The 21261-nt window shown below is 31.9% G+C and overlaps 3 protein-coding genes across 3 annotated transcripts; 2 read left to right on the plus strand and 1 right to left on the minus strand.

Moving 5' to 3' along the window:
- The first annotated feature begins 1652 nt into the window (after positions 1-1652).
- LOC111003536 (nuclear hormone receptor HR96) lies at positions 1653-7376 on the plus strand. The gene is made up of 8 exons (XM_045633450.1): positions 1653-2751; positions 3083-3211; positions 3578-3686; positions 4285-4389; positions 5092-5217; positions 5575-5658; positions 5903-6115; positions 6428-7376. Exons 1-8 carry the CDS (start codon positions 2054-2056, stop codon positions 6626-6628), a joined length of 1665 nt encoding a protein of 554 aa, XP_045489406.1. The 5' UTR covers positions 1653-2053; the 3' UTR covers positions 6629-7376.
- Positions 7377-7567: 191 nt separating this feature from the next.
- LOC110993870 lies at positions 7568-18260 on the minus strand. Its single transcript, XM_045632682.1, has 17 exons — positions 16100-18260; positions 14780-14976; positions 14324-14603; positions 13499-13612; positions 13073-13250; positions 12772-12901; positions 12489-12645; positions 12213-12354; positions 11932-12020; positions 11466-11858; positions 10936-11117; positions 10512-10668; positions 10275-10391; positions 9921-10060; positions 9379-9574; positions 8760-8959; positions 7568-8578 (listed from the first exon to the last, which is right to left on the minus strand). The coding sequence occupies exons 1-17, from the start codon at positions 18210-18212 to the stop codon at positions 8153-8155; spliced, it is 5211 nt and encodes a 1736-aa protein (XP_045488638.1). The 5' UTR covers positions 18213-18260; the 3' UTR covers positions 7568-8152.
- A 313-nt stretch (positions 18261-18573) lies between these two features.
- LOC110991995 (TBC1 domain family member 7) lies at positions 18574-21211 on the plus strand. The gene is made up of 6 exons (XM_022257653.2): positions 18574-18971; positions 19140-19336; positions 19672-19850; positions 20183-20278; positions 20430-20559; positions 20740-21211. The coding sequence occupies exons 1-6, from the start codon at positions 18776-18778 to the stop codon at positions 20830-20832; spliced, it is 891 nt and encodes a 296-aa protein (XP_022113345.1). The 5' UTR covers positions 18574-18775; the 3' UTR covers positions 20833-21211.
- The last annotated feature ends 50 nt before the right edge of the window (positions 21212-21261 follow it).

The raw sequence follows: 21261 nt of genomic DNA on the forward strand, positions 1-21261 counted from the left end.
ATGGGCAGTATATTTTTCCCTTCATTATTTAAATTATTGACGTTTATATTTGCGCATTGCATTAAAAAATAAAACAACGCACTAAATTTGTTACTGACTATAACATAAGATGCTGAATTCATAAAATAGATTTGCTTGATTGCAAAAATTCTGTTCACTGGAGCGTGTGTTATAAACATTAAATAAAACACGTACAACGGTATATTTTTGCTAAGTCATCGTTTGAACCGTCTTGCATCAGAAGAAACTTCCTATTTTACGTTCAAATTAAAACCTATGTTTTTATCACATAAAATTTCGTTTGTTGCCAATCTTTAAAACAATTAGCACTTTCCGATAAACTTCTAAATCGAAATAGTATCAGTTCATTATTACTGATATAGGTAGGTACATATTAATATTTCGCATTGTATTTCGACTATACAACTGATATTTGTTTATATTGCAAAAACCCTTCAAGTTCCGCCAAAATATCATGGCGCGCTTAATAAGTCGTAGGAGAAGCAACTCGATCACGCCAGATTTCTAATTAAAAAGACCATCATAATCGGCCTATTCATTTAGGAGCTAGGATGCTATATCACACACACACACATATCAACCTTATAACTCTAACTGTTTGCTACTGAAAAATACAGTCCCGTATCTTTAGAATGCTAATTGTATGCTAAGTTATTTACCTATTGGTCTGCCCATCGCTTTTCAATGGTTGTACTTGAAACAACGTGGGATTTCCTCACAATAAGATAAACGTGTATTTTAAATTATATTTTAAAGCAAGACTTCCAACGAACTAACAAACAGAGTAAGGACACAATACTCAATATTCACGTAATTTTCGGTCCTTTTTTGGGCCATTTTTGTACAACAAACTTAATTCTTACCTACATATTCTTACACATAAAGAGTAAAAGTGGCTGTTTCGAAATTTCTAAACAGGCTTGATGATGAAGAAATAGAAAATTTGTTATCCATAGCCAGATTTTAGATTATTTTTCACACACCCTTAGTCATACACATTTACACATATTCAAACACACAAGCACTCATAATTTAGTTTTATTTTCTTTGTTATTTAGTAGTAGTTTTAAGTCATCATTGTACATTTTTCTATTCGCGATGGAAGGCGTACAGGACGCTACATAAACCTGTAAAAAGCAAAATTGTGAAAAGGCAAATAAACTCTTTTTTAGTAAAAACTGATAGTCGTAAAGCCTAAAACGTTGTTATTATGTACCTAATACAATAGAATTCAACCGGAACCTTTGATTTTGGTCAATATAACCGGTATGTTGTTCTAAACGATGAGGTCGTAAACGGTTTTTACTGTATTATTAAAATTGATGGATTGCTATGTACCTACATTAGCTTGGGTTCAATTGCCTTCGAAAGAAAACCTACTTGCTGAATTTATACAAATATAATATCATTACACTGAAGACCATCGTCAGTAATGTAATAAATTAATGCATGTTATTTACGGGTACAAATTCTTAACAATCGCTTTCCCGCCAAGCTTAAGTTTTTAGATGCCTTCTCTACGATAGACGTTTATTTGTTCTCTAGAAACACCCAGAATCTTATCGCGGAACCGAAATATTTTAATAGACAAGCGACCCAACCCACAGTTTTTTCCTTTTCTGATACACTGGATAGTTCTATGAATAAATCATCGTACGTAATTTTATGTATCTCAGGAGATTTCAGTCAGTGTCTTCCGTTTATTTCTATAGATTAAGACCTCTAATAGACTGCTTTGATGGAGTATTGACATTGACGTACAAATCATATAATGACAATCGACATTACTCATCATTTACACCTTCGAACTGCCTTGGCAATTTATTATTTTTATTTACGTACCTACCACAATTCATAACATTGCAATCAAATTATTTTAATAAATCGTTGTCTTATCGCGATATATTCGCATGTAACTTGAGCAGTGTTATCTCTCTTGTTAACGTTTCACGCGTAAGATTATGCCAAATAAATTGGTTAATTTTTATTATAAACTGGTTTCGATATTCAACTTTGGTATGTGCTTGTGAAAATGGAGAAGACCGAGGACAATATAAAGGATGAAACGACGGGCCAGAAAAAGGAGGTACCGTCTAACTTGCGGAAAGTGTGTTTAATTTGTGGTGATAGAGCGTTAGGTTACAACTTTAATGCGATATCCTGCGAGAGTTGTAAAGCATTTTTCCGTCGTAATGCCCTTACTAACAAAGAATTCAAGTGCCCCTTTTCGGACAACTGCGAAATTACAGTGGTTACGCGACGCTTTTGTCAGAAATGTAGACTCGAAAAATGTTTTGCAGTGGGGATGGTGAAGGAATTTATAATGTCAGATGAGGACAAAGCTGAAAAAAGACGGAAAATAGAAGAAAACAGAGCAAAGAAACGTCAGATAATAGAAGGTGATGAATCTGTAACAAGCTTTAAAATAAGAAAGGAAGATGTACCTCCAGTTATTGAATCTACAATACAACATAATGTTCTTAATAGCACTACTTGTAGCCCAAATAGCACAGTACAATCTCCGTTAAGCACAGATATGGAAAACTCATTGAGTTCCCCACCTTTCTATGGCTATAATTCACAATCAAGCTGTGATACCCAGTATGTAAAACTGCGACCAATAAATGAAAAATTGATTATTAGTCGAGATTTGCATGAAGCAAAGCTAGGTTATATCAATAATCAAGTAGATAGCATGTACTGTGAAACTACAAAACAAGAGAGTATAAAGTTAGTATTTTATGTATTTTATTAGTATTTTATGTTAGATATGGTTAGTTACAAAAGAGTAACTTTATCCTTATCTTTAAAGTGACTTTGAAATAGAAGTGATACTGAATGGCCTCTACATTTATATAACTTGTTACTCTTTTCAGTTTTCATATGTATGTACTACTAGAATACATTTACCATACATACATTAACTAACTAGAATTTTAATAAATTATAATTAAGTATTACTAAATAACAAATAAATATATACAAAAAGACATAATATATATATAGTCTTTCAGTAATATTTACTACTATCATAAAACAATTTTATTTTATAATATAACAGGTCATTATTAACCAATGGAGATAATATATCACATGCAGTTATATTAAATGAAGTGAGTCATGAAGAAATTCCGTCCACAAGTGATGCCGATGTAAATAAAGCTAAAGAAATATTACAGGATGTTGAAAGGTATTATAATAAAATTGACACTATTTAATCACACGATAATAACCTTTATTTTATGGTGTTCTTACATGATTCTCTGATTTAGAAAAATCTTACATAATGATTTCTATTTCCAGACAAAACAAAATACAACTTTACTTTTTTCCATTAGCTAATTTTAAATATTAATCTAATTCAAAATAATAAAAAAAAACATAAATTTTATAGCTTAAATTATATATTTCATAAAAGTTAAATAATACATATATTTTCTGATAACAAAACTAAATCACTGGCATGCTTTTACTGTAAGTGATAAAGAAGAATAATAGTATAGGACCTCGATACTACTCATATAGGTTTTGTGTAAAATAATGCTATTTCTTACAGAATTGAGCCTAATTCTATGGAGTCAATATTGTGTGAAGCAATAAAATTGGAATTTGAAGCTTACACATCACTTACAAATGTAAACAGTTCATCTAGGGAACTGAATGAGGTGTGAATTAATAATTTAATGTCAATTTTACTAGAGTATACAATTACTTCAATACTTGATCTATGTTGACTGGATTATGTGTGGGAATCCCAACTAAAGATTTTGCTGATCTTCTTTGTATAGAACTACAGAATAATTAATTAATGTTAGAATGGCTTTTGGATTGGATACTATTTTCAATCACAAAAATTAAAATCTATGAATCATAATTGTTTAATCATGTGTCGTAAAGAAGATATGTAGATTAACCCAAAACTCATTAAAAAGATAGCGTAAAGTTGCACCAATTTTACTATAACACAATATAGTGAAGATCTTGCCTTAATATAAGACCATGTGTGTGTACTTTAAAATGCAGATTATCCACAGGACAAACCCATTTATGCCTTTGTTACAATCCTAGTTTTTTAAACGAAAGTAGTGTTTGATCTTCTATGCTAGTATTATGATAAAAGTCCACTTATATGTGTAGTCTCCTCAGAATTTTGCCAAATAATAATAGCATAATGGGCTGATTTAGTTTCTATGAATAAACGTTGACAAATCTTTTATCTTACCAGTCTGGAAATAGAGAGAAATAGTTTTATCAATCTTATAGGTAGAAAGAGCTAAGTTGAATGAGCTAATAGTAGCAAACAAAGCCCTCAACGCGCCCATTGATGACGACGTCTCAGAACTTATTGGAGATACTTCAGGATTTAAGGTATGTTATAAGTACTTGGCTAATCGTCTTCTTATTATTTTTCTAAGAATTATTGAGTTATTCGCTATAGATATAAATTAATACATTATTTGAACAATAATATTACTAAACTTAAAGGCTAGCATCTAACATTATAAGTTAGAATTTATAAAAGTAAAATAAAAATTATTGCATTTATGTAGTAATAAATGAATAGTTTTTTGTAAGCGCTCCACAAATGTTACTTTCGCGTAGTTTTGAAGTAATTAAAGTTTAAGATAATCAAATGTCATTTACTTGACACCTTACATTCATGATTGAAGGTTTTTCTCACAGGCGACTTGACTGACTGACCGTATAATCAGCGACCAGAGTACGATCAGAGATCTCTAATCTCTAGCCGGTGTTACGTTCTTATACAAATTGTTAAATTCAGTACATAATATTTACATTATTATCCCTTATTCATTACCAAGGTTAAAAATCAACAGAATCTTCCGAATTCCGTCTATAAAAACAGGAGTTTAGACATCTCTCATTCGAATTCTTGTCGACCACAACAGAATGAACGCTATTTAATCAGAGCATAATATATTCGGTAGTTTACGGATCGAATTTTTTAAATGAAATTTGATTTAATGTTTTTCATACAATTATTTGATGCACATTTAAAATGAGCCTTATTTAAGACTATTTTGGAAATACGCCTTTATAATTTTTCAGGCATTCAGCAATAAACACGATCCGCGTCTAGTGACAATAGTTAACTTGACCGCAGTCGCAATTAGGCGGCTGATCAAAATGGCGAAGAAGATAAATGCTTTTAAGAACATGTGCGAAGAAGATCAGGTATAGTTCTTTCATACAAAATTCGCTTTAAACTGCGCGAGTGAAATGTGAGTCACATCGTGCGTAACCATGGTGACGCGTCGTCCCATGCACCCATAATCGTCGACATATCAACCTGTGGCCTAGTGGCGACTTTTATTCATATCTCCTTATCCACATCGTCGCCTGCTTACCCATAGTAAAATACCTAAATAATTATATAACTAGTCATATTGGTTGCGTTTATATCTACGTTAAATTATATCTTACAATTCGTAACTTTTGCTGCTGAAAAATTGCATTTAGTCCAAGAAGTTACTAATGAAACAGAAGTTATTATTTACTTATACGCACTGAAAGTATGACTAAAATTAAAAGGTGGCGTTACTAAAAGGCGGTTGCATAGAGATGATGGTTTTGCGCAGTGCCATGACGTATGACGGACAAGGAGACCAGTGGAAGGTAAATAAAAAAAGCATTTTTTTTACATAGGTGGCTTCCCAGCGAAATAATAAAATATTACCTTAAAAACATATTCATTGTATTTGAAGAAATAAAGATCTTTTGTCATAAAAATAGTCCAATTCGGTTAAATATTTGTAAATTTGTAATCTTTTTTTAGATTTATCTGTACAAAAATATAATACGTTAAATAGATTCCTCCTTGGAAATACTGTTTTAATTTGTTCATAATTATTACTTTCAGTTGCCACATAGCCAGTCGTGTTTTAGCAGTATCCGTACAGATGTATTAAAACTTGCAAAAGGTGATATCTATCGGTCGCATGAGGCATTTATCAGGTCCTTCAGGCCGGAATGGCGGACAGACGAGCACATCATACTGATTATGTCTGCATTACTTTTATTTACACCAGACAGGGCAAAAGTTGTGCATAGAGATGTTATCAAATTGGAACAGGTAATTGGTATTAATTAATGAATAATCATACAATTATCTATCCATAATAAAATAAAGTATATGGTCGTATGTAACACGCACAAACATAGTTATTATATTACGTAAACACCAATGTTAAGATTATATTTTATTAAGGAAGGTAGATTCTTGGCATTTTTTAATGTTTTACATTTACAATTTTTTCAATATATAAGTAAAAAACATTTTTTTAATGTCGGTTAGACACAAAGGATCTGCGAATATTTTGGACAGTTTAATTGTATTGGAACGATTCTATAGTTTTCGTTTTACTAGACAAAAATCAATTTTCAGAACTCTTACTACTACCTCCTCCGGCGTTATTTGGAAAGCGTATATCCTGGATGCGAAGCGAAATCAACCTTTTTGAAGCTCATCCAAAAGACCATTGAACTGAGACGATTCGCGGCAGAAGTTACTGAGGTCTATTTAGACGTGAACCCCATTGAACCATTGCTTATGGAAATATTCGATCTTAAACAACATCCCGCTTAGTTGAGAAACATCAAAAGGTATAATGAGTAAAATCTAAAGCTGCTTTAAATTCTTTAAGCTGGTTTGAAGTTATAAAAGTTTATTTTCAAAGATAATTTCGTCATCGAAACAGCGTCCAACAAAAAAAAACTTTGTCAAAACTAAATTTGAAGTGCCTCTTTTCAATGCTTATTTGACTGTAGTTGTTGTCAAAAAAGTTAATGAAATATGTGATTTTTTACTTGGTATAACACTTTCGTTGGATAACATATTGATGTCAATTTACATTTTTTTTCATTAGTATTTTAACTACCGTCTGGAAAATCTTATTAATTGCATGAAATATTGATATTTGCTTACTTCACTGTATATACAGAAGTGATCTTTAAATTGCCTTTTTAGATAATAATTTGACGCAATTATTTAAATTTTGCATTTACTTTAGATTTGGCCTTGAATGGTCATTTGAATCTAAAATGATTCAACAAACTACCCATGGTGCCAATAATTGGATAACGCAGCAAATTCTATTATTGTCAATAGATATTAGCAGTTGAAATTTATCGACCAGTGTTTCATTTGCACTATAATTTTATTAATGTATTTTATAACCTGCTAGTAATTATGTTATCAAAATTTCGAGGATTATTAGTTTTTAGTTTATCAAAATTCACATTTGAGATAGTACACTAATTTAAATCTATATGCGTTCTTGTTTAAGAAAAGTACCAAAAATTATTATAATATTTTGTCCAACTCTTGGATGTTATTTATTACTAATTATATTTTTGTAAATATATTGTTGTAAATGAAAACTATTTTTATATCATTGTTGTTAGATGTATAATTTAAACTAAGAATTATATTTTAAGAAGGCGGAACAATAAATAATTTAGTTTCATAAATAATGTTTTATTAAACAACAAAAATTAATTAAAAGCAAACAAAAAATAACTCTTTAGCTAAACAATCCTAATCACAAGTTAATAAGATAATTAAAAAAGAATTCCCGTTTTAATTTTTTCCTACAAAGTGCACAACCAACCCTATATTTCCATAATCCAGTGCATATTTTGTTACTCAAGCTAATGTAAGGTGTGTCGGAGCCTTAAATTTGGATCTATATAAAACTTTCTGTTAAACTGTAGGTTTTGCAATTGTAAAACATGCGTACAGTTTAATGTCGAAGGTTCATAAAATAACACGAAGTTGTATCGAAAGAGACAAACAACCACAGTTTTACGATGACAAGGGCGGCTACCAACGATTTATACAATTGAAGATAATTGTAGTTCATAAAACGAATGATGTTGATAATAACAACATCACATTAACGACGTAATCAACGTAGCTTACAAGAATTGAGCCTAAAAATCTTAAACGTGTCTAATGCTCATTTAACTACCACACAAACTATAAAATCAAATGTGAAACTATCAAGACAGCTCGTATTTGTAATAAGAAAAAAAGAAACTAAAACAAAGAAACGCGCAACTTAAGTCCTTGACAATGATACATTAACTTCTTGTGCGTATGCTAAGAAATTTACTTCTTATCAATACCTAGAGCAATCTTCATCTCCAAACTATAGCTCTCATCAACTCTATCAAAACTCTTGGTTTCAGTATCAAAACAATCTTCAAAGACTTCCTCACTTGCAGAAAGATTAAGGATCTCAGATTCATTTGTTATAGGTTCATAAAATTCTTCAAGAGCCTTTGAATTATCAAGTTTATCGTTCCCAATTCCAGAATCATTTGCTTCATTATTTGCCATTACTTGTTTACATTCGTCAGTTAGAGTGTCTTCCAACAAACTCTCGTTGCTTGGTACAAGTGTTGTGTCATTGTCACTGACGTTGTCAATTATAGATTCAGGTGGACTTGGAATGTAATGGACGTATTCGCCGGCACGCCATCTTTGCTCAGCCAAGCCTATATGTGCATCTACTATTTGGGATACTTCGGGAATCTGTAAAGATTTTAAACTATTATTACAATTAAAAGTTTATTTTGCAAAAGTGAATGTTCAAAAAATACCGTAATAGTGGAAATAAGTTATAAGGAATTTAATTTACAGTGGTTAAAAATTATGGACAAAGATTATACCTAGACGATATGGAAACTTTTGAGTTATATAGCAACGATCATACCGTATACTGGTTATCCAGCTGTTCCGAGATGCTCTCTATGATAGAATTGGTGCGATTATCGACCTTCCCAGCGTGTGATGTCACGATCCCGCACTGTCGATAGTGCTCTGCCTCCTCGTATTGTAAAGTTTTGTCCAAAATCTCCGAGGCCACTGTGTCCTCTATACGAGCGTTTTCTTCCATGTCAGCAAAATTTATTCCTTAAAATGATTAGTTTTTCAAATAGGCAATAAATATTATTTTATAAATACTCAGAACGAACAGTGTCAAATATTATAACAAAAGCTGAATTTACTACGTTTCATTCATTTATTCTTCGGCTTTTATTTTGAGGGGACGGATATTAAGGGACAGGCCGTTTCTTGAAGATAGAGCAGAAGCATTAAAAAATACATACAACCCTAAATTTTCAACCCTCTACGATCAACCCCTATTTTTTATTATAAATGATATACATGGCAAAACGACGTTTGCCTGGTCAGCTAGTATTACTATAATTGTTTTCTCATCCACATCCGATTTTAATTACAGAAGACCGTCAAATGTTTAGTAGTAATGTTAATGTAAGTCGTTTTATATGTATATGAGAAATAAGTATAGTAATTTATTGTAAGTCTACCTTGCGAGGGAAACCTGTCATCATCACATGAATTATTGATCGTCTGAATAATTGACTGCTTAGCTTCATCTCTTGCCGAGTTTACACCAGACGTACTTGGTTCATTGACTTCTACTGCGCCTAATGATATTAAGCCAAATTTAAGAAACATTTTAATAACACAAAAACTTTCACAAATTATGTAGGTACATCTCAACTAGGTGGTCCCAAGTTCAACTGGCCTGGTTTAATTCTACATGATTTTTCGATACACGCTTTTTGTCGTCAACCGAACGATTAGTATGTTTATATATATTATATGCATGCCAATCACTAGTTGGTGGTTGTTACATTTATTTTGGGTAGTAAATTGTATATACTGGCGATTGTTTATTATTTATCTCTTCTTGCGGACTCCCAAGAATGAAACATTTAATATATTAGTAAGTATTTAAATGTTCAGCCTTGTTTTATTACATTATATTATATGTCAATGCAAACTATAAATCTTTTAACACCTTAAAACTAATTCATAATAATTTAAAATCATCACCTTTTTGCGCATCATCTTTTTGCGTCAAACTGCGTCGACTTGCTGCTGTTTTTGGTCTCGTTTTAGTTGTTTCCTGTTTTGGTATCACGTCGATATCCTCGCTGTTTGAATCACTATCTATGTGTATAGACTGTGTTTCGTCTGATGATGCTTGAAGTGATAAAATAATAATCATGTTATGTATCCGTTACATAAATAACACATGATAACATTTACGCAAAAAGGACCAAATTCGAGTCTAGTTGCGGAAATTAAGCCCACCTACCTACCTACCTAACACATGATAACACAGGATACACTACAAAGCAATTTGAGACCTGATTGCATTCCCGGGATAAAGCACGCAACATATAAAAATTCTTACGCGGGGAATCGAAGTGTTCCTCTCCTATCTCATATTGAAGTTCGATGGGCTTCTGCTTCTCAACATATTCAAAGAGAACAGCTCCCGGAACGTGAGTGAGCTTAACCTTGTTAGGATCTGTTAAAAGATTGTTAAGTTAAGCATCATTTTTTTAGCTTGGTACACAATAACAATATCATTTAAAAAAAAAAGTATGACAATGAATGTCTGCTTGCTCTCATAGAATCTAACTATTACCTGGTTGCTCTCCCATAGTGAGTTGGCTGAGAGCGATGCGGTCGAACGCGTTGTCATTTTTGTATGTGGTGACATAGTTTTTCTCAGTGACCCGATGCGCTGGCACACGCTCCAAATTTTTATGGTACTCATCCATTATATTCTTATCGTAAAGTTTCTACAAGGAGGAAAATCATAAAAATCAGTATTGACTCTGTGCGTATGTACTTTACCTTATAACAGAGATAGCTTCTGTCATAACTTTACAGTGAGAAGAGAGGTACAGTCATATTTTTTTTAATTATCCACTTGATAGCACAAACATTTGATAGTCATTATATACTGTACAAAAAAAATTACGTCTATAATAACAGCATGGTTATACCATTATACGCCGTGAAAATGTTTGAATGGAGAGTAATTAATAAATAAAACCAGTAAACACCATAGGATCAACAGCAGGTTCTCCCCGTGCGATTCGTGCATCTCTCTCTATCTGTTCTCGCTCCAGTTCTGCAAATATCTCCAGGTCCTCAGAACTTGGCTGCAAGGCCTCATCGTTTGTCTCCACGTCAGTGTTCCCGAGAAAATTTATAAGGGCTACACCGTCATCTTTACTTTGTTCGACTAAAGCATAAACAGTTGACAAAACACAATTAGTACCAAAGCCTGCGTGTTCTGTTTCATTGATTTTATACAACCCTCAAACATTTATTTTGGAGTTATACGAGTAAACTAAGAATTTGACTTAGGCTAAGGTCAGATACATTTTCGTGTTTAGCTCATTTAATCTTTCAAATATTGTAAAAAAAGCAAGAAAATTGAGCAGGAAATTGCGATCGCAAGTCGTTTTCGTCTTGCACTTCTTAGAATATCTCATGTCGGTCGGCAAACAAATACTTTCAAAATATTAAATAGTAGGTAACAATAATATTTTTATATCATGTCTGAATAACAAAAGAAAATATAGATTACCACGTCGTCTTCTTTCAACACCGATTACGTCATAACCAGTTTCTTCTATTTCTGTATTATTTACAGCTGTTTCATCACTTCCATCATTTCCTACCATGTTTTCCTCTAAACCCGTTGTTTCTTTATGCACTTCCTTAATAGTTACATTAACTTTTTTTTTGGAAGTTAAAAATTTGGACTTAGAAACACTACATTTTTCTATCAATAACTTTCTGTCATGGTCTATGATCCCTGTATTCGTTTCCGTAATATTACTTGTCACATTTTCATGTATCGGGGTATCTTCATCGACTGTGTTTTTTTCAATTACTTCTAATAATGGTTTCTGAGTATCCACATTTAATGACTGGTCGTTATGTACTTCGATTATTTTTACGCCTGAAGTATTAGGTTCTGTAATATCACCGTAATTATGATACATCTTAATTATTAACAAGTCAAACTTTAATATAGTATGGGTACTTACTTTCATTCCCCTTACTATCTTTCTTTGTCGTGTGTGGTGTTTGACCGAAGAGTATGCTACTTAATGCTTGTGCTTCAGATGAGAATTGCCTAAAGGGAAAAAATAAAAGAATTTTATGGTAAAAATGGTTTCCAATAATTAATTAAAATTAGCCGTTTCAGAAATGAGATTTTTTAAAATGTTAATTGATGCTTCAGACAATTACGTGATTTAGTTCTAGCATTACATTGCATACAAATTTAAGAAGTTTGTATTGCTTTAAGGTAACTTAAATTACTTACACATCCCCCATGACCGTAGAAGGTGGTTTTCCAAAGCCGGTCCAATAATCAACTGGTTCGCTATGACGCTCTTCCTTCAGCTCTTGTACTAAAGTCTTCCCTTTCTCGATTTGTGACCATTCGATTTTCGGCGTTTCTTGTTCTGCAAAACACCGAAATATAATGCATTTAATTTTTATATTAAAACTAAATAATTACGAATTACACTTCATATACGCCATACAAATGTAACAAATATGAATGCAGCTTATCTTAGCTTAGCGTTAGGTACCAAACCTTCACTATCACCATCACTGTCACTGGAGCTTTCACTAGTGCTATCTTCAGCCTCAGACCCCGTTAGCATGTCTACTGCGACACCATCCTTGGTTTTCATTTCAAGTACTTTTTCATCTACTGTTGTCTTTTCGTCTGCTTCTTCTTTTTCTTCGTCCTGTAAAATTTATTACTATGAGACTCTGTTTCTTTTGATATTTAGTCATAGTTAGGTGTTGACCTTTCTTACAAGTCTAAAGGAACTTTATAGTGTTAAGTCCAAAGTAGAGATTTTTAAAAGTACCTTTGGTGAAAGACCATTTTGCTCCCTCGCTTCTTTCTCTCTCGCCTCTCTCTTGGCTCTATTCTCTTCTTTCATTTTCATGAGATATCTTACGCTCTCCATTACTTTTTCTTGATCTCGGGCAATCCAGCTGCAATACAGTATATTACTTTTTTTTAATAAACTTTACATCAAATTTTGTCTTCTACTCAGTTTACCGTTTCAATTACTCTACAACTACATTGCTTAATTCTGTCAGCCTATTGAATGTTGTATATGGTAACGCAAAGGGATCTTTCAAGGATGTCTCTAATATTCTCACCGTTGCCTCTCAGCAATTTCCTCTTGCACACCGCCGCGCTGCCACGCCTCAGCACAAGCACGGTCCCGCGGGAATACTGGACGGTTGTCCAAGTTCAGCAACTCTTTTAGTCGCAGTGTTAAAGTCTTACGGTAGGCAGGAATATTACGGACGACTGGATTACCCGTTAATACCAGTACTATAAAGAAATGAAAATTACATGGAGTAGGTATTTAGCTAGATTGTTGGCTGTTGGCTGACTTGTTTGTATCTTAGGTAAGATTTAGAGTCTAGAAAATGCGGAAGTTCGTGCTAAGTCTCAACTCTTGCCCTTAAAGGGTGACTGACTGAAAAGTATGTTAAATAAGAATTATATTAAAATTACGGTAGCTCATATAATATTCTTACTAAAAATACTTTCGTTACAATATTTACTTAATAAAATACCTTTTAATATGCTCATATCAGCCAAAACGTCGACTATAAGAGGATCTTCCAATCGGTTATATGATAAATCCACAACTGAGAGATTTCTACAAGTTCTCAGGTGTTCCAGATCATCTAAAAGAATTGTATTAATAAGGCAAAGTATTCAAATACATTAGTTTAAATACTATTCACTTTAAATCACATACCTATTTATTGTAGATGTGTTATTGAAAGTTCTAAAGGATCTTGTTTGAAACCCTTATATTTATTTATTTAAATACACACATAAGATAAAATCGTTTACTGACGATAGTTGAACGTGACAACGTCATAAGAAAATACTGATAGAATGGTTGCATTTTTCAAAAGAAAATTTTAATTTTATTTCTTTGATACATATTTTGTATGGATATAGAGAAGGAGGTAAATGGAAATCACAATTGAATTGATCAAGTTACTTTTATTTGTACGCATAAATAAATACGCTTGCACTTCAAGTTTTAAATGGAGCGCATCAGAGGTAACGACGCGCCGGAGGTAACGCCGAATTGCGAGGTAACGCAAGACGTTGTCCCGTCAAAAAAGAAACACTTAACCAAACTTGATACAAGATTCACATGAATCAAAATTTATAATAATCCCAGCGAGCGCTTTATTCTTCTGGTATTCCCTATGCTCAATAATTATAAACTGCGTTTATAAAATGTATATGTATTGTGTATTTTTTAAGCACAAAACAAATACAAGTACTAAACGGACTTATAGAATGACAATAAAAGCGTAAGAAGTGAGTTTAGATAAAGGACTTCGATTTTGTCTACCATACCTACACGTAGTACTTACCAACAGTAGTTAACATATTATGGCCTATACTCAAGGTATGAAGATCTGGGACGGCATCCAAATTTTCAATCTTTGTTACAAAGTTGTGATCCAAATTCAATGTATCCAGCTTTGGACAACCATCCAGGTTTTCTATTTTACGTACAATATTGTAATGCAAGTATAGACACTTTAACTCCGACAAAGTGTCTAAACCTTCAATTCTTTGAATACCATTGTTTTCTAAGAATATACATTTAAGACCAGTATACTCTTCAAGGTTTTCGATTCTTGAGAAACCCTATAAATAAACGTTTCATCTTAGAACGGCTTCACACAATCGCCTAACCAAAAATTGAGAGCTGTATTATAAATATGGTTAACGTGACTAGATTTATTTCGAAAACATCGCCTATACAAAGCTAAGATAACTATTAAACGTAGTAGATTAATTTTGAAATATCTTCAATGGCTTACCTTGAAGTGCAAATATAATATGTCGTTAAGATATGGTGTGCAGTAAAGCTTATGCTGTTTGCACAGTTTGCGGATAAACTCCTTCGTCATTCGTGGACCTTTATTTTCTTCTTCTAATTCTTTTTCTATTTTCATTTTGAACTCCCTTTGTTTTTGCTTTACTTCATCTTTTTTTTCCGTCTCAAGATCTTTTTTATCTAATATAGCAAAGGAAGAAATATTTTAAAATGTATAAAAAATAAGTAGCTTCTGCCTTTAACTGTGTTTACGCAGAATTACGTAAAGTACCAACCAGAAACAGGAAGGTAGGTAATAAAAACATAAAATAGAGATAATAGAGGATACTGAAAACTATCTATACCAATTATTTTTATTAGTTATATCAGTTAGCAGATAAAAAATAAGCATGGAGCCATCCATAAACGTGGCAAAAAGTCTTATAAGAATTTACACCAAGTATGTCCTTCAAACGGAACTACAAAGTGTATTGTTGTCTTAACCGTCGGGATAACGAATTCAAGTGCTCGGTCTAACCAGATTAAATCGTTTAAATCGACTCCGAAAATGGTGAAGCGTTTTCTTTATTAGGCAGAATGATAGATTAGATTAGGTATTGATGTGATTTGTAAAATTAAAAACAATATGTAACAAATATTAACGCGAATTAATTAGGTACCTACGTTATTTACATAACTCGTCATTTTTAATTATCACATCAATTTATTATATCTAAAATATATGGCTTTGGTTAACATAAAAGTCACAAAAAAATACCAGAAATTTTTGTGAAGCAGAAAAATAATTAACAGCAAATAATGGATTACGTATGAGATACACACTTTTTAAGATCAGTACACTATCGAATATATCCAGCACTGTTTAGCAATTAATGTTTATAGTGTTGCCTTTATAATCGCGCAGAATTCTAAAGAGAGGTGTCTGAACTCCTATCTCATATCTGTCTGAAAGCCTATGAAAAAATCGTGTACTAATAAAAGCTAAGGGGTTGAGTAAATGATATTTGAATGCTTCAATGCGTTGCGAATTTATAAACATATAAAGGACTCCATTAGGTATTAGGTAGGTGGGCTCAATTTCCACAACTAGACTAGAATTTGGTCCGTTTTGCGTAAAAAGGCCAAAAGGTCGACACCATCGACCTGTGGACATAATGTAACAAAATAATATAATAATAATTTCTTTCTTTTTTTTAAATCAACTCCGTACGTGAAACAGCCTTTTAGTGCAAAAGCGGTTATAGCTTTTTGAAAGGTATTTATCTAATATATTATCTAATATAATATATAACATTATAGTTACCTTCTTCAAGTAACGGGACCACGGATGCTTTTGGAATGGCATTATTTTCCTCTTTGCGCATATGGTCCCCTTGTGCCTTTATATCATTATCAGCTGGAAGTTCTATTATTTTACATGAATTTTCAGAAACTTTTTGACTTTTCCCACTATGTAATAAATTATTTGCTATTCTCAAGACTTCCTTATTATCTTTCATTTTATCTTTAATATTTAACAAAAGATCATTAATCCGCTCTGTACGTTTTAATTCTTGTTGATTTGGATCAGGCATATTTTTATTTTTTTCATCTTTGCAATCAATTTCAACATCCCATAACTCTTTGCGTGTTTTCTTTGATCTATCATCTGGTATCCTAGAAGTTTTTGTGGAAACTTCTTGAGATGTAAGATTATCTATAGAAGCGGAAGAAATAGGCTTAGGGTGTAATACTTCATGTGATACTTGTAACACATTATTTATTTCTTTGACAAATTCCTTGCATTGTTTCGTTCTCATTTCACAGCTTGCTTTGCTCTTCTTTATTCGGTCCTCGTGACAGTGTATTTCCGTATTAAGACTACTTATAGCAGAATGAATATCGTTCAAGTCTAACTGTGTCACAGAGCATTTGGTACTCTTCTCACCAAGCTCCGTGTCTTCAGTTTTGCCTACGCGGTCTTCTTTACTCTTTATCCTCTGTTCGCTTTCTTCTCTCAGTTTTTGATAAGCCAAATTAGATTTCCTAGAGTTTTCTAGGGCAACATTTACATCATTCAACAGTTCATTCATACTGTTTAGTTTATTTGTTATGTCTTCTCGTATCAATAAGCTGAGGTTCTCAGCTCCGTCGACGATATTGCGAGCTAGGTTTTTCATTTCTTTATATTCTAATTGTTTATTCTCTAAGTTATCAGAAGTTCCTAATTCATTAATATTTTGATGTAACTCTTCCTTTTTTACGTCTAATTTAACTTTACTTTGCTCTTCATTATCATTTTTTTCAGTTAATGATTCTACACAATTATCATTTGATATCCTTATTAGGTCTTGATCTGTTGCATCAACACATGTATTTTTTTTATCTTTACCAACTTCAATAGAGCTTAAAATAGAGTTAATGTTTCTTAGCGCCTTTTCGGTATGTTTTATTTTTGCTTCAAAGGTCTTAGGAAAAACCTCCTCCGCGTTAATTATCTCGTCTTCGGATATAGTTTTTGCATTTGGTTCTTGCTTTAATTGTATTGATCTAAGGTCCAGTTTTACTGGATTATCAAGTAGAGAAATATTCATTGTTTCATTGATTTTGTAATTCTCTTTGATTTCGTCAATTGCTGAACGTCTTATTACACCTTTGATAATTTGAGATGAAGATGCCTTTAATATTGGATCCTCTGTAATGATTAGTTTCCTAGACCGATCTCGACTTTCTATTTGATTCGGATCATCATATTTATCCGCCAATTTTTGTAGCATATCTTTTGTTTCATTAAAGCGAGTCTCATGTGATTTATTTGTTAATTCTGAAACGACTTTATCTATTGATTCGAATTCTCTCTCATCACTACTGGATTCTTGACTTTCATTTCTATTTTCTTCGTCAACAGAATCCTTTATAAATTTTCTTCCTGCAAATTCGTCAACAGACTTGAACAATGCCTGCATATTCTTATATTTTATTTTTTTTATTTTGTCTGCATCGCCATCGGCTTCATAAAGCTCTTGAGTCATTTCGTCAATCGTGTCCATGTTAATTTGATCATACGGAATTATATTAACTTTTGCTCGTCCTTCGCGGTTAGATGTTATTTGTATTTGGCGAGCTTTTTCTGCAATAATTGGACTGTCTTTTATCATTTCCTTTACTTCTGCGGAATTTAAAGGTTTGTTATAATCAGCGATTTCCGTAAAAGGTTGACCTGACATCACTTCATATTCGGATTTTACATCTCCAGAACCCGATGCAGCAATATAAGGGACAACCTCGTATTTATCTTCAATAATGGGCTTTAATTCATTTTCTATAACATTATTAATAACATTCTCAGAAAATTTGCTATCTTTGAAAAACTCTTTTAACTCGCGACGTTTAGCCTCTATAAAACTTGAATCTGTTTTTGGAAGTTGGGAATTCATTTGGTACTAAGATATTATATCTAAATACCAATTCGCATCAAAAACTGACTAACAATTCTCAACCAAAGCTAGTTGCTGGGATACAGTCTTTTTTGTTTTGTCAATGACATAAAAGATACATTTTTGAATTAGGAACAACTCACTTTTATTCAACGACTTTTATTCGCTTAGTTTTTCTCTCAACGCATTTTCATTATTCTACGTATATTATCAGTAGATCAAAAGTTTAATTATCATAAAAAATAGAAATATACATTGGTATTATTAAATCACGCATAAAGTACTCTTTGAAATTGTGGCAGGAAAGACAGTGTAAGTTTTGTAGTATTCTGTAATCTGTCACTGTTAGTGTCATCAACAGTTGTTAATCTAACGTTTTCAGTTAAAAAAATAGCTTGTTTTCGTTCTAATAATCAACAAAGAACAAAAGACATTTCAGGATTCATTGTTATTATTTAATATAACATATATGTCACATGGTAATAATTTAATGAAAATAAATGATAATGCAGCTTAGGTAAATATATGTAAGAAAACTTAAAAACTACCAGTTTCATCCCAAAATGCCGACTATGACGGACGAGCGTAATTTTCGTTCATCGTATTACGAAAAAGTCGGATGCCGTGGGGTAGAAGAGAAGAAATCGCTGGAAATACTTATGAAAGAGAAACCGTGGGATAGAGTAAAGCTGAAACAGTTCTGTCTGAGGTTTACCGTGCCAGCTGCATATAGAAATTTAGTTTGGAAGGTGTTATTAGGTAAGATATACATTTAAACTCAGCAATTTCCTACTTTAAGCTGAGAGACTTTACACTTATTACATCAAAGTACAAAGTTTATTGCAATTAACATAATTTAATAACTATTCTTTAATTATTTATTAAAAATCAATCACTTTTTTATATTCACTTATTGCTATTTCATAGATATCCTCCCAGTATATGCTGATTCGCATCAATTTGTGATGGAACAACGGACAGAACAATATAATGATCTCTTGTATGCAGTTGAAATGTTGGAGAGAGTAGAGATGACAGCCCCTCGAAGTGAAGTGCTGTTAGCAATGTGGTTGCTTGAGTTAGAAGAACGTGAACCACCCATGTTTCCAGAGACCAACTATTCTGTATGTTTTTTAATGTGAAGGTTTAAATATTTTCACTAAATTATTATTATAGATTCACTGGCATTAAAATCTATTGCAAATTACAAATTTACGATATACCTAATATATAATATGAATACCTATTAACATAATATATCCATCCATTTATGGGAATTCTTACCAGTTTCTTTTTATATTTGATATAATTTCATACTTAAACTATATATTGAATCTGGCCAGTTCAAGAATTTAATTATGTTGTCTGGCACTATTTTCAATCTTATGATTATTAGTTCTTATTACAATATTATATCTAAATACAATTACATTAATAATGTATTTTATCATATTTTTAGTCTGCAGACACATTTATTCCCATAGCTAAATCATTGTTAGAATTATATGACCATGAAGTAGATGTTTATTGGATCAGCAAGGGATTAACAGATATTGTTCGAAATATGCAAAAAGATTTAGTAAAACTAAAGGAAGCCTTTCAGAACATGCTGGAAAAGGAGGATGGAGAGTTGTACAAGTAATTATAGTGTGACATAAATGTAACTTTTATATATTGTGTAAGAACATTATATGGTATAAAAGGAAAATAGCACACATTTCATAGATATGAAATTGCATAACATTTATAAAAAAAATATATAATTTGATTTTAATATGATCTAAACATACTAAATAAAGGTTTGATTCCTACTTCAACTTTTGGATTTGATGGTAACAGAAATGTGTTCCCATACTCATTGGATAATTCTCTACATGATGTTAAACATGTCTTTTATGCATCTCATATAAAGTTATCTAATATATACCTAAATAAGTTGTGTATGTACAATATGAATTTGATAATTTCAGCCACCTTATAGAAATCAAGGCATTAGAGAAGTTGCCGCTTACTAAATGGTTCAACTGTGGCTTTGCTGGAGTTTTAGATGATAGTTCACTAACAAAGTAAGTTATAAATTTATTGAATTGTATGTAGTTAGGTTCTATGATAATTTCAATAAAGTATATAATATCAAATAACTTTTCATTCATTGATAATTTTAATACATAGTTGTGTTACTTGTTGTGTGATACTATTCATTGTTTTGTATTTCAGGATTTGGGATAAAGTATGTAGTGGGGCACCAAAAATTCTATCTTTTGTGGCAGTGATGTTAATTATGACCCTACGGAGGAATATTCTTAGAGCAACATCAGCAGATCAGGTGCTAAAGTGTGTATCTGAGGTAAGTTTACATACATATATATATACAATTTTAGGTGCTAGTTTCTCAATAAATATATAGTCTTTTCAATTATCCTTTCCACAAATGTTTGGATTGGCCAATGTCATTTGAAATGAATGTTTTGCAGGACTTTAGTTTCTATTTTATTATGTTTCAAATTTAATAATAATATTATTACAGATTCCAGAACAATGTGAAGAAGTAGTAGCAAACAAAGCAATTGAATTATGGCAGTACTATGCGCAACCACAAAATGATCAGCTGAAAAAATGATGTATGACCTTCTAATGAGTTATACTCATTAGAAGAAAATTGTGTTTGAAGATTTCAATGGATGAACATGGGTGCTTTTATATTGCTAGCCCAAATATGAAATGGTTAAACAAAGTACTCATTGAGCCTTTTCAACTTATGAATAAGGTGACATTTAAGATGGTCACTGAATGTGACTATGATTCTTAAGGTTGTAGTTAATATATTGCATAAATTTAAAATTAAGAAAAACAATAATGCATAGTTTAATCTATAAAAACAAATAGTCCAGTATGTTAAAGCAAATTGTAAAATTGTAATTGCGTTTCTTTTAGTAAAAAATTTACTAAACAAGCTATGTACTAGTGCTTGCAAATAAAAGCTTTCAATATTCAGTATATACAAAGGGTTTATTTCTTAGTTATTATTTTTATATGTGTAAAATTTCAA

This window comes from Pieris rapae, chromosome 2 (genome assembly GCF_905147795.1).
Source record: "Pieris rapae chromosome 2, ilPieRapa1.1, whole genome shotgun sequence".
NCBI classification, from domain to species: Eukaryota; Metazoa; Arthropoda; class Insecta; order Lepidoptera; family Pieridae; genus Pieris; species Pieris rapae.

Excerpts from the sequence above, each read along its gene's own strand:
- LOC110993870 (XM_045632682.1), bottom strand. The coding sequence starts at position 18,212 with ATGAATTCCCAACTTCCAAAAACAGATTCAAGTTTTATAGAGGCTAAA. Across the intron at positions 14,977-16,099 it reads GGTCCCGTTACTTGAAGAAG|ATAAAAAAGATCTTGAGACG; the intron begins GTAACTATAATG and ends TTGCTATATTAG. Across the intron at positions 10,392-10,511 it reads CACTATGGGAGAGCAACCAG|ATCCTAACAAGGTTAAGCTC; the intron begins GTAATAGTTAGA and ends ATCTTTTAACAG.
- LOC111003536 (XM_045633450.1), top strand. The coding sequence starts at position 2,054 with ATGGAGAAGACCGAGGACAATATAAAGGATGAAACGACGGGCCAGAAA. Across the intron at positions 2,752-3,082 it reads ACAAAACAAGAGAGTATAAA|GTCATTATTAACCAATGGAG; the intron begins GTTAGTATTTTA and ends ATAATATAACAG. Across the intron at positions 3,687-4,284 it reads CATCTAGGGAACTGAATGAG|GTAGAAAGAGCTAAGTTGAA; the intron begins GTGTGAATTAAT and ends TCAATCTTATAG.
- LOC110991995 (XM_022257653.2), top strand. The coding sequence starts at position 18,776 with ATGCCGACTATGACGGACGAGCGTAATTTTCGTTCATCGTATTACGAA. Across the intron at positions 18,972-19,139 it reads AGTTTGGAAGGTGTTATTAG|ATATCCTCCCAGTATATGCT; the intron begins GTAAGATATACA and ends GCTATTTCATAG. Across the intron at positions 19,337-19,671 it reads TTCCAGAGACCAACTATTCT|TCTGCAGACACATTTATTCC; the intron begins GTATGTTTTTTA and ends TCATATTTTTAG.